Below are 12972 nucleotides of genomic sequence, written 5' to 3' on the forward strand. Positions count from 1 at the left end.
TGCCCACAAGCGGCGCGGGAATGGCGGTGATGCGATGGTTGCGAGAGCGAGATGTGACGGCAAGGGTCGTGGCTGTTGTTGTGAAGCGGCGTTGTGGTTGGTGGTTGTTGTGTGATGGCTGTTGAGACGTGGTTGGTGGTGGTTGTGGTGGTAGTAATGGCGGCTGGTCCAAAATAAAGATAGTAAAAGAAAAACGGCTATCCTGAAGGGTCGCAGCCCGAATGAATGACATTTATTCCCGCTAAACAACGGGTTTGGGCCTAACTACACATATACTTACAGAGATATCTCACCTACGGGACCTGAATGGTGGTTTGCGAATTTCGTCAACCACAACAATATATATATATATATATATATATATATATATATATATATATATATATATATATATATATATATATATATATATATATATATATACATATATATATATATATACATATATATATATATATATATATACATATACACACATATACATACATACATATATATATATACATATACACACATATACATACATACACATATATATATATATACATATATATATATATATATACATATACACACATATACATACATACACATATATATATATATATATATATACATATACACACATATACATACATACACATATATATATATATATATATATATATATATATATATATATATATATATATATATATGTAAATGCGATTCCATTTCTTTGTTCCTTTTACATTTCTATACCTCTGGGCCAATTTCCCTGAAATTTGCTGAAACGCATTATTTTCACATGCAAAATTTAAACTTTCAATTATTCGTCAAATAATGTAAAAACATGAAATAATGGTGCCTTCAGTGACTTGGCATCATCTTCTGGCAAAATGTGCAGCACAGTCACAGCTCTGCCTCTCTCCCGGCCGAGCCAATGTGAGAGGACATACGTTACATGACGTATTATGCAAGGTCACTGGAAATGCCTTTATCTCATGTTTTTACATCAATTTGATTAAGAATGGAAAGTTTTTGTCGTGGTGTTGACCTTCTGCGTGTGAAAATAATGCGGTACCATACAGCAAATATCAGGAAAATTGGCCCAGTGGTTTGGAAACAAATAAAGAAGAGCAAACAAGCACATAAACAAACTCACTAATACATATGACTGATTGTTTACGACTCAAACTTAGCTCACAACAATCTTCATGATGCCTTGCTAAAATCAAAATAACCCGATTCAAAGAGGGTCACCCAACTTATATGCATACGTACACAGCAAAGATATGACACAAACTCACTGTGTGCACCAAATAGACTGTATGACGTGGTGGTGTGCCTTTTCAATGTTTCCAGGGCGGTGCTCACAGCTTGCACCAAGGCTTCTGTGTGCAAGTAACTGAAATGGATGACGAGTGCTGCAGCTGCCTCTTCCATCACCTCTTTGCCCTCTTCACAGTGTCGATATGGCCTCGTGTAAACCGTCGTGGCTTGAGAGTACATGGTTCCTCTGCTTTCGACTGCAATGCATATTGGAGTAGTGGCCACATTAAGTTTCTATTTGTTTATTAGTAAGAATTAGTTTCTCATAAAGCCAAATGAAATGAAAAACAATTCTACAGACCTTCTGTAACATTTTGGTAAGCCTTGTCCAAAGTCTGGGAGCATTTCTCCTTGAGCAGGCCGATAAGTTCATCGATGGCACACTCCACTTGCTGACTTTTGATCTGAAGAATTCTGGCTCCTCGATAACAAAGCTCCTGCGTGTATTAAATATTGAGGTCCCGTAAAACAGAAATGGGTCAACTGGTTTTTAATACTGTGTCTGACGCAAGGATGAGAAAGGCTCTGGTGTTAAAATCATTCGGTTTTAAAAGATGATACAAATCAAACTAGAACGGTACTTAGTAGAGCGCATACCTCTGCCAGGCTGAACAGTTTACGTTTTGCATCACACTGATAGGACGGATCTGCATCTGGACCTGAACCAAAATCTAATCGGTTTGTTCTCGTCACCGACCCAACTCATCCACCAAGGTTTGTCATAATCCATCCACAACGTCTTGAGATATTGTGCTCTATATCATGTTTGGCTCCATCTTTCATGATGAAGAATCACTTTAAAAACTTTAGTATCTAGTTCTGAATCTTAACCAAAATCTAATAAATTCGGTGTTGTCACACACCCAACCTATCCACCAAATTTCGTCCAAATCGCTCTACAACTTTTTGAGATATCCTGCTCACAGACAAACAGACGGGTGAAACATAACTTCCGTCCACCTTCGGTGGCGGAGGTACTTCTTTTAATGCCAAGGCCAATTGTGCAAATATTGCTTTGGCCATGTTTTTGATACCTACCAGCCAATTCACATCTAAAAATGAAATCAAAATATTGTTGTACAGAATATGTTGCTGGTAGGACAGCAAAGAGGTATACACACTTGCCATTGAGCAATCTTTCCTTGGTTTGACTCTTGAGCCAGTTACAAACTGTCATCCTTGTTTTGATTTTTATGGAATTTCAGCCACTACAAAGCCACTCAAAGGTAGAGACTCCACAAAGGAAAGAATAGATATTACAGAGAAAAAAGAAATCTATTTACATCCTCTTGAACTGAGGTAAGTTAGGAGTGAGGGGGAAACAGGATACAGGTAAAGAGTTTCAAAGTGAGGCAGTATGAGTAAAGAAGCTAGAAGAGTACCTCATTGTCTTAGTCCTCGAGACAGATAGTGTTTGGATGAAAGAATCTGCCAAATGTGGAGAACAACTAATAGTACGCTCAGGTGAAACAACCAGTGAGAGAGCTTCATAGCATATCCCATTAGAATATTGATAGAAAAGGGTCAAAGAAAGAACAGAGTGGCAGACTGAGAGAGGTTCCAGGATTGGCAGCATGTTGCTAAATTCTGTTAAGGAGAGATAGGTGACAGGCAAGAGGACCGGCCAAAATATGGCAACGATACTCCCTGACACATCATATAGTGGCCTTGTATAGATGGGGCAAAGCAGCTGAAAGAAGGTATCGCTGAGCATGAAATAAGCAGCCAAGGTGCCGAGAGGCTCTTTTCGCTAAACCAGAGATGTATAGTTTTCCCAGCTGAGGTTAGAGCTTATATCCATCCAAGCAGACGGATACCAGGGAGTTCCTGTAAAGGTGAGGAATCCATAGACTGGGTTGGAAAACCAGGTGATCTTGAGCAGGACGCAGACAACAAGTGAGTCTTCTTTTGGTTGAAAGTAATGAGCCGGTCAATTTCCCGAATAATCATGCTCTCTAGGTCCCGATTGAGAGTGGCATTGGCCTGGACATGGGATGGAGGAGACATGGTTCCAGGTATATAGTATCGTGTTGAATCGTCTGTGTAAATAGTTAACTGTGAAATAATACAATCAGGTAGTTCATTGATGTATAACAAGAATGACGTAGGATCCAACACATAGCTCTGAGGAACAGCAGCAGGAATATTAGAGGCAGGAGACAACTGCCCCAGTATATCACAGAGATTTGGCAAATTACATGTCGAGAAAGGGTGCATGTCGAACTCAGATTCCAATCATGAGTCCACCATCATTAGCAACCCCAAAGGTTTTCAGTATGTTGAAACTGATCGGTGGGATCTTGCAGAAACTATTGGAGACAAAATTAGTGATGGAAACGCTTTTGGGGGAATTTATAGCCCTATCGCTTTGAGCCTTATGCGAGCGATTCAGATGAAGATGGCGACAATGGAGGTGTTGGTGAAGATGAAAACGCCGGTCGCATGTTCGTCCACTTCAGATTTTACTCTTCACCAAAGGAGAGGGTATTGCATTTGGGTCAGTTTGCCTGTTTGTTTGTTTTTGTTTGTTTGTCCGCACAGAACTTTTGTATTTTTCTCCACAACCACTTATCAGATTGAGAAAAAAAAAAAAACTTCACCATAGGAGCAACTACTCATGTAGAATGCTTCAATGATAATTATGACATCACAGGTCATGTAGTGTGGCAGCCATGTTGGAAAAAAACAAACAAAAAAAAACTTTGGACCTCTGTATCTGAAACCGCACAAAGTTAAAAATTGAAAATTGGCACATGGCAAGTGCGCCTCATGGGGAATATATGTGATTTTAATGACATCATAGGGGCCTTCATTATGTCATAATTGCATATGTAGAATGCTACATCCGATCAGTATGAAAAATGTTGAGGGTCATCGAAGGATAAAATGGTCCACAGAAAAAAAAATTGATGACATCATCGGTCACGTGATGTGGAAGCCATATTATTTTTTTGTTTTTTTAACCCTTCAAAAATCTTCTTCTCTGAAATGGCTGAACAGATTGAGGCAAAACATTACACGTACGACGGCCTATCCATGAGGAACAAAAGTTTCACACATATGATGTCATAGGTCACATGGTTTGACAGCTATATTGGATTTACCTCAAAACCTATAAAATTCTTCTTCTCCAGAACAGCCGGAAAGTTTGAGGGGAAACTTCACACAAATGTTCTCCAAGTCGTGGGTGTACAAGTTTGTTAAGGAATAATTGATGAGTCACATGGTTTGGCAGCCATATTGCATTGAAGAAAAACTTTAAATAATGTTGTCTCTGGAACCGCTTAATCAGTCGACATGAAACTTCACGTATACGTTCTAGTAATGATGGGGAATACATGTTTTAAATTGCAACTTCATCGGATGCATGATCTGGCAGCCAGAATTTTTTTTTTTTTTGATCTGGGTTCTTTTCTCTTTTTTATTTTTATGAGCCTCATTTGGCTGTGCCTGGATTGGTTTGTGGGTAGAGGAGTAGCAGCTGAAATGCAAATCCAATCCAGGTTCATCCTGATGACTTCATCTTTGATTTTTGCTTGTTAGGGTTCCTTCTGATGACTAAAATGCAGGACTGTACCTATTTGGTCTTCCATTTGATTTGAATTGAATTTATTTTAATCCCATTCTAAATTCAAGTGAATAATAATAAAAAACGACATGGGTCAGGGTCAGGGGTCCGATCAAAGTGGGGTTGCATCAAAGCGGGATGTCTCAGTACCCGGTATTCACTGCCTGCAGTTATGAAGTGACAGTTCTAATTTTGTCTCTTATTAATGACTTAACACACCAGTTCACAAACACCACACAAAAGTCTTGGCCATGGTCTGCAATCTCTGATTGTTCTTTTTCTTCGTTGGTTTTGTTTTTCCGTTGAAATGGCGGTTTATTTGGGATTTTTTATCAATTGATATATCAATATAAACTCCAGCAGAAACATGGCACGACATGGACATGGGCATACTCGGACATGGACAAGGCACAAACACAGCACAGATATGACAATGGGACATGGCACAGACACGACGGTGGGACATGCCACAGATACAACAGTGGGATAAGACATGGACACGGCATACACGGACATGGGCACGGACTCAGCATGGACTTGGCATGGACTCGGCAAACAAAATGGGCGATGAATGCTTTGTCCCACCATCAGAGGCTGCCCAGGTGCCCTGCATGTTATGACCGTTCTATTCCATACTTTCCCGGGACACCAGTTGTGTCTGTGATTATGTCCGTGCCATGTCATACTGTGTGCCACCATCGTGCCCGTTCCATGTCATGCCATGTGCCACCATCGCGTCCATGCCATGTCATGCCGTGTGCCACCATTGTGTCTGTGTCCATACCATTTCCATGCTGTCGTGACGAGGTGAGATTGGTCACCAGCAGGGCAACACAGATGTTTGATTCTGTGCTCAAATCATCCATGTACATGTGCTGGTAGCTGGGTAGAGATGGTGTTACAGTTTCGTGCAACGGCTGTTTCTTCCGCTTCATCATGGGGATGGCAACCTCTCTCAATCGTGGCAGATAACCACAAGATCTAGCCATCTCTGTTGTTTCATAACAGTGCTCCATAAAATGTTCCGAGCACAAAAGCGAACATTTTGTAGGCCCAATCCACACAGGTATTTCGCACAAACCTTATCCAATTTCTGGCAAACTTAGGGTCTTTCGACCATTGTTGAAGCATGAAATCATCTCAGTTTGTGTTTCCAAAACCACCAAGGACACACTGACGAGGAATATTTGTGGAAAATTGAAAATTATTCACCATTTGAGTTAAATTGTACCACCACGTAACCCAGAGACAATACGGATATGGCATTCGACTCCCAGGTGTGACGTCACAGCTAATCGTGAAGAAGAAATTACCTACTTTAGAAACCACAAATCGGAAAAAGGCACATCATATCTATTTTGTAGTGCATGAAGGGATAGATTATCATCGAGGTGATCTGAGCATTTGGGTTCCCCTTGAAGGTGCCATGGACTCATCTGCACCCTTTGTAGGATTTGGTTAGGAGAGGGTCTTTTGAGGCACTGTGCTTTCATTGGGACATTTCAGAGATGATGCTCAGAAAACCAACCCAATCCCAGGACATTCCTTAACCCACTTTTGACCACAAATTCAGGGCAAAACATAAATGCATGTGTTGCCCAATCAGATGGACTTTAACTAGGTGTCCTATCTGCTGGCATTAGTTGGTGGACATTAAAAATCCCATGGTGTGCTTCGCGAAGAATATGCAACTATTGCCGGCAGCATGAATAAATTCCAAATTCCTGCACACTCGGTCGATCGAGTGTCCTGCATCGGAGTGGCGACCCATCCAGGATTGTAATTCTAGGATTGATTGTAATCCAGGAAACTGCTTTCACAGCACAGACGCCCTGTATAGAGCATGGTGCATGATAACAATGATAACAACATGTGGATAAACACCACAATTTGCATACAATTCCACAGTCTCACAAAAGTGCTGCATTGATGAGTCCATGTCGAGGAATCGACGCAATGTTAAATTCAAGCTGATAACATCACCTAGATCACAGCATTCACAGGATACTACCTTTCCAACATCTCATACCTGTGTTTTCTGCAGCAGCTCCGCGCAGGTGCATGGCTCGGTTGGCACCTCCAGCAGCTTGACTGTGGCCAATTGATGTAAAGCTCCCTCAATGTAAAAGGTTATGAAGTTGTTAACCCGATCTAAAAAGAGCTCAACATCCTCTGCAACGACAAACGGTGCGACTTAACCATTTGACTTGCACTGTGATCTGTTTTAAAACATGCACAGTTTGCACTCTTTTAAGAGATAACATTTCTTACAGCTTTACTGATGCTTTGGATATTTTTGTAAACATAATTTATATTATACAATGTAAACAATGTGAATGCTCAAGGAATGCTTGGTAACAATGCTCAATGAATCCACCCATAGTTTTTGTGGCTCTGAAAATATATACATACATCGGAGGTTCGCAAATTTGTTGAAAAAAGAAATCCGACTTGTACCAGTATTTTCAATACAACTAACGCAGATGAAAAGTAGGGAGCCATCTATTTATTATGTATGCAAATGAGACAGAATTTAGACCATCTTCCTCTTCCTTTGAAGACTCATTCCCACAAAATACTCTTTTTTAAGTGTCTTCCCCTCTCCGACTCCATATTCCAAACTTTCCCTTCTTGCCCACTCCCCTGCCATTCCTTTTCTCTATCATCCTTCTCTTCTCAATTTAAATTTTTCCTATTTAACTGCATCCCCACCCCCCAGTGTACACCTAATGAATAGAAAACCCTGAATGAAGATTGGTCACGTAACATTTAACAATCACTGGTTGTTTGACTCACCCAAGGCTCGCCGTGCACTGTCCACGTAAAGAGGGGTGCTCATTGACATCCAGCTAAGTGTCGTAAGGCCTGGCTGTAAGGTTTTGTCAAGCCGTTTCAAATAGAGCCCCAATAATGGACGATACACATCCATCACCTTCTTCTTGACACGGATGCACTCTCGGAGCAAGTGCTGTAGGAATCATGGAAAGAGCAAGTGCTGTATTGTTGTAATTGCTATCAGGTTTTTCTTCAACAATTATAGGCAATCTGAAATAATGGATGAACTAAAAAAAAAAACATTTTATGAACACCTGGCAACCTTTGGTTGACAACCTAACTGCTGTCCTACAATATATATTTATACATTCTGATTTTACGAGAGGCCAAATCTTCCATTTGCTAGTAAGTGCAATGTTATGTTGTATTGGCCTTTATACCGACAGTGGTGACCTCAAGTATGGTGTATGTATGTAAGAAGTTCTCCAGGATTAGTAACATGTCGACAGTGGCATCTTGGCAATGTTTTTTTTTTTTACCATTGAGCTAGCTGCTGCTTGTTCATATGTAGCCTGACAAATCTGCCAACATTAAAAAAGAATGCTTTTTAAAGAAAAAAAAATCTTAAAATGCCTCACTCTCATAATTATTACTCTGTCAGGAGCAACCCATCCATGCTTCTTCTTGTACTTCGACTACTCCATCAGTATCTCTTCCTCAACTTCACAAGGTAAATTTCCGAAAACTTTTCCACTCCTAAATGGTTAGTTCATCCACCGTTCTATCGTACCTACAGCATTTTCCTCCATGTCGTCGATTAGAAATCATTTTTTTTTCCACCCCTCACATGAAGCCTGTCTCCATCGTCCAATTTGGGAATTCTGAGAAGTCAATTTTTGCAGAGGTTGTGTGCAAACTACAATCACTTGCTCTTCATGTCCATTGATGGTGTCAAACTCCTCCATGTTAGTAACCTCTCTTTGTTCCACTTCCTCTCTAGTTCCCCCTTGTCCCACCACCTCTCTGCTTCTACCCCACCCACACCTCAATAGCTCCCCCCCCCCTAGCTGTTCACACCCTCCAAGCCCCCTGCCCCACCCTTCCAGTTCACCTCCCCCCACCCCCTCCCAGCTTCCCTCCCACCCCCACAAACACCTCCCAGCTTCCCCTGCCCCAAACTCTCTCCTTGCCAATTTCCACATTCCTGCAGTCTACCAGCAGCTACTCCTCCCCTGTCCCTAAAGGCCCGGTCACACCTTGACGTTTTAGCCAGCGATGGCAACGTATTAAAATGTATCTAAAACGCTGGCTTACGTTGAACTTTTGATGTTTTTTTTTTAAGATTCGGACGTATTCATAGCGACTTGGTCTTATGTATAACGCATTGGTAACAGACACAGAACGTTTCGTTGTGTTATAGATAACTTATACCAACGAATGCTGAACCTGTTGTCGGCCTACACAACCAATGCCCAACGATAGTCTAACTTAGGGATAGCGCGTTGCACGCATCACAGACGATGTCGTGACGTAGCCTATTAAAAGGCTGACGCACAACGATTCGAATCATAACTGCCGTAGAAATGGAAGTGTCAACATCGCGGTCACACCTTGGCGATCTTGCCAGCGTATGCCGACCTAAGAAAAATGTGTCTAAAACGTTGGGGCACGTCAAATACGGTATGAGTAAGTTTGGTATACGTGAGTACAACGCTAAAGTACGCTATCATACGTCGTAGTAAGTAGAGTACGTCAAGAAATTTTAAACATGTTCAAAATTTTACGACGTACTCGGTGTATGACACACGTTCTGCATGCGATGGGGATAAGTTTTACACACGATATGCGGACGCTTACACACGTCCACAAAGGCTACTTATAAGCTACTCATAAGTCGAAACACGTCGCGGTAATGTCTTTTTTACGCGAAACTTATTTCTAACTTATGTTTGACGTGCTTTGAACCAATTCTTTACGTAGTCCCAACACACATCGACGTATGTAGACGTATTCCAATGACGTCTTCCGGTCGACAAAAAAAATAAATGAACGTGTTTCTAGCTTACAACTGCCATATAAAGACGTGTTCCCAGCGGCTTTGGGAATTGGTATTTAAAAATGCTGCTCATAAAAGGGGAACCCAACAGTGTTTTCGAGTCCTTTTTGAGTCGATGTCCATGTCAGCAGTAACAGTATCAGTATCAGTATCAGTATCAGTATTAGTATTCTTATTCGTAGTAGTTTGTTCATGTTGGCAGTAGTAGGTGAGTGTGAGGGGGAGGGTGTGGGTTATGATGGATCGTCCTTGCGTTTAACGATTTAACGATTTAAATGATAAACAACGATTTAAATGGCTGCATCTCCACTATTGAAAGTAGACGCTTGCGCGCAACAATTGGATTTTTTTACACTCAACGACTTTTAAACGGTACCACTCAGCTAGTTTCATTGTTTACAATGAACGATTTAAATTGCTGTCACTCGCCTTTGTTTTTTGACGCTGGCGCTCGGAAATTTTAATCGTTTCTATTGAACGTGCTAAATCGCTCAAACCCCACTATTGAAAGTAGACGCTTGCGCTCAACAATTGGATTTTTTTTACACTCAACGACTTTTAAACAGTACCACTCAACTATTTTCATTGTTTACAATGAACGATTTAAATTGCTGTCACTCGCCTTTGTTTTTTGACGCTGGGGTTTGGAAATTTGAAGCGTTTCTTCTGAACGTGTTAAAATGCTCAAACTCGACTATTTTAAATAGACGCTGCCGATGGACAATTGGAATCATAGCCAAGCTAGACATCGAAGTGTGAACATCCTCGTCATGTCAAAGAAAAGTTTGAAGAATGCTGCAAATAAGTGTCCTGGCCGTGGCCGTGGACGCTGACGCAAGGACGATCCATTATACCGACGTCTTTCAGCCTATGAGTAACTTAAAAGTAACGTCTGTCGGTGTGGCAACGATCGCGTAACGTGCCAACAACACGTTAATCATAGGTTAGAAATAAGTTTCGGGTACGCTAAACATTACCTCGGCGTGTCTCAACTTATGATTAACTTACAAGTAGCATGTGTTGACGTCTGTCAACGATCGCAGACCGTGCATACAACTTGTGGCCAGCGTAGCGGAACGTGTGAGTCATACGCCGGCATACGTCGTGAAATTTCAAGCATGAAAAAATTTGAGGACAACCAAAAAGTACAACGTTTAAAGCCAACGTACAACGACGTATGGCAGTGTTTTTCAGCGTGCTCTCAATGTTATCAAAACTTACCCATAACGTATTCAACGTGTGCCAGCGTTTTAGAAAAAAAATTCAAAAATCGGCATACGTTGGCTAAAACGTCAAGGTGTGACCGGGCCTTAACTGTGTGGATCTCAAACTGTGTGGACCGAGGCTTCCACTCCAAACCTTTCAGATTTCTCAATCCAGAAAGCTGCCGATATTTGCTGAACATCATCTGTTTAACAGAAACCTTCCTCCCACAGGATGTCTCTGACTCCTTCATGCATCTCACCGGTTTTATAGACCTGAACCCCATCCGGGGCAGCAGAGTCGCAATGTCCATCAAGAACTCCATTCCTCACTGACTGTGTACTGTTCTCACACCTCCTAAACCACAGGAGTACCTTTTGCTGGGACTTCACCTCCGCTCCCACTTCTTGTTTATCTGTGTATTGTACCATCCTCCAAACAGTGATGACTCCATATCTCTCTTTCAGACAATATGGACCAACTTTTAACCACTCATTCCAACTCTCTCCTCATATGAGATGATATAAATCGTCACCGTGCCAATTGTCTGGGTGTCGGTACCTCTCTCACCGGCCATGGCACTTCCTGACTTCAGCAAATAACTTCTGTGACTTAATGGGACTGACACAATCTGAAAACTTTCCAACTAAGATTTCTGTCAAAGGAAAATCCTCCTTTCTGAATTTGATCATAACCAACTTCCCTGCTAATGTCTCTTGCTCATTTTCTGCTTTGATTGGTTAATCTGATCATGTGCTTGTGAACGTCAACATGTCTTTGGCTATTCTCAGAGAACAGCCTCGGCACAAGTGAGTCTGGCAGTTCACTCAGGCAAACTGGGAGGGACTGCAAGCAGTCATCACACTTAGGACTGGTCTCCCACATATACTGCACCACCCCCCCCCCACCGATATTACTTCAACCTGGGAATTCTTCCACAGAAACCTGCTTTCCCTTCTGCACAGATTCATCCCATAACGTCTTCAATTATCCAACTGATCCTCCAGCCCATGGTACACTGAATCCTGTGGTGAGGCAATGTCCTTGAAACAACTTGCCATCTCTTCCTGGAAGGCAAATCTGACCAAAGGCAATCTCAGACTATTTCACAAAGCCATCAACAAGTGTGTGTCCACTCTCAGGAGAGTCAGAAAACAACATTTGGCCAACCTCAAGTTTGACCTTTCAAATTTGTCTCCCTCTTAAACCTGGTGGAGCATAGTCAAGTCTGTGTCTGGAATATGCTTCCCTTCCATCCCTTCCCTCATGGATTCAGACACGATCACTCTACCTAGGAAATACTGTTCGTACTCTCCCAACAATGGATGGAGGCTCTCAATGTCAGACATGAGATCAGGGCTATCTCTCTGGACATATCTCGAACATGCGATACATTCTGAAACACTGCCTTGCTCTCCAAACTCTCTGCTTGTGGCATCCAAGGCCAACTCCACACTTGGCTTGCTGAATTCCACCACTCTCGTAGCCAATGTGTGGTTCTCAATGGGATCCTTTCATCTCCTCTCTCTGTCAAGGCTGGAGTGCCACAAGGCAGTGTTCTGGTCCCTATTATATTCCTAATTTCAATCAACGATCTCTCTGGAAAAATCTTCTTTATCTATTTGCTGATGACCCCCCCCCCCCCCCGCACCGCCACCCCCCTCTCCAGCAGTCTCTTCCCTGTCTGCAGACATTTACAAAATCACAAGCTTGTCAAACACTTGTAAGATGGCTTTCAATCTTAAGAAACTCTTTGTCTCTCTCCAAAAGGACTGTCGAACAAACCCTCCCATCTACTTTCTTAACAATCTTCTTGAAGAATTTCAGTCATTCAAACTCTTGGGCCTAAATATCAACCATGATCGTTCTTGGTCAAACCACACCTCGAGGTTGGCCTCCAAATCCAGTCGCAGACTGGGAATCCCCTGTCATGCAAAGTCCTTCATTGGCACACCTGAACACTTATCCACCGAAAGGCCTTCTTCAGTGTCTTGATGGAGTACTGCTCTCCAACCTGGATTGGTGCCCCTGCTTCATACCTTGCTCATCTTGATGTTGT

General features: G+C 41.9%; 1 protein-coding gene across 1 annotated transcript in view; it reads right to left on the reverse strand.

Annotated features, from left to right (window-relative positions):
- DNAH5 (dynein axonemal heavy chain 5) overlaps positions 1-12972 on the reverse strand; it is a 254698-nt gene that overhangs the window by 200099 nt on the left and 41627 nt on the right. The window contains exons 16-19 of the mRNA XM_085890337.1: positions 7676-7847; positions 6909-7051; positions 1613-1748; positions 1290-1508 (exon numbers count right to left, since the gene is read on the reverse strand). Of these exons, the coding sequence (XP_085746463.1) occupies positions 1290-1508; positions 1613-1748; positions 6909-7051; positions 7676-7847 (670 nt within the window). The remainder of the gene's footprint in view (positions 1-1289; positions 1509-1612; positions 1749-6908; positions 7052-7675; positions 7848-12972) is intronic.

Source organism: Eptatretus burgeri, chromosome 7, assembly GCF_056783735.1.
Source record: "Eptatretus burgeri isolate ZD-2024b chromosome 7, Ebu_testis_v1, whole genome shotgun sequence".
NCBI classification, from domain to species: domain Eukaryota; kingdom Metazoa; phylum Chordata; class Myxini; order Myxiniformes; family Myxinidae; genus Eptatretus; species Eptatretus burgeri.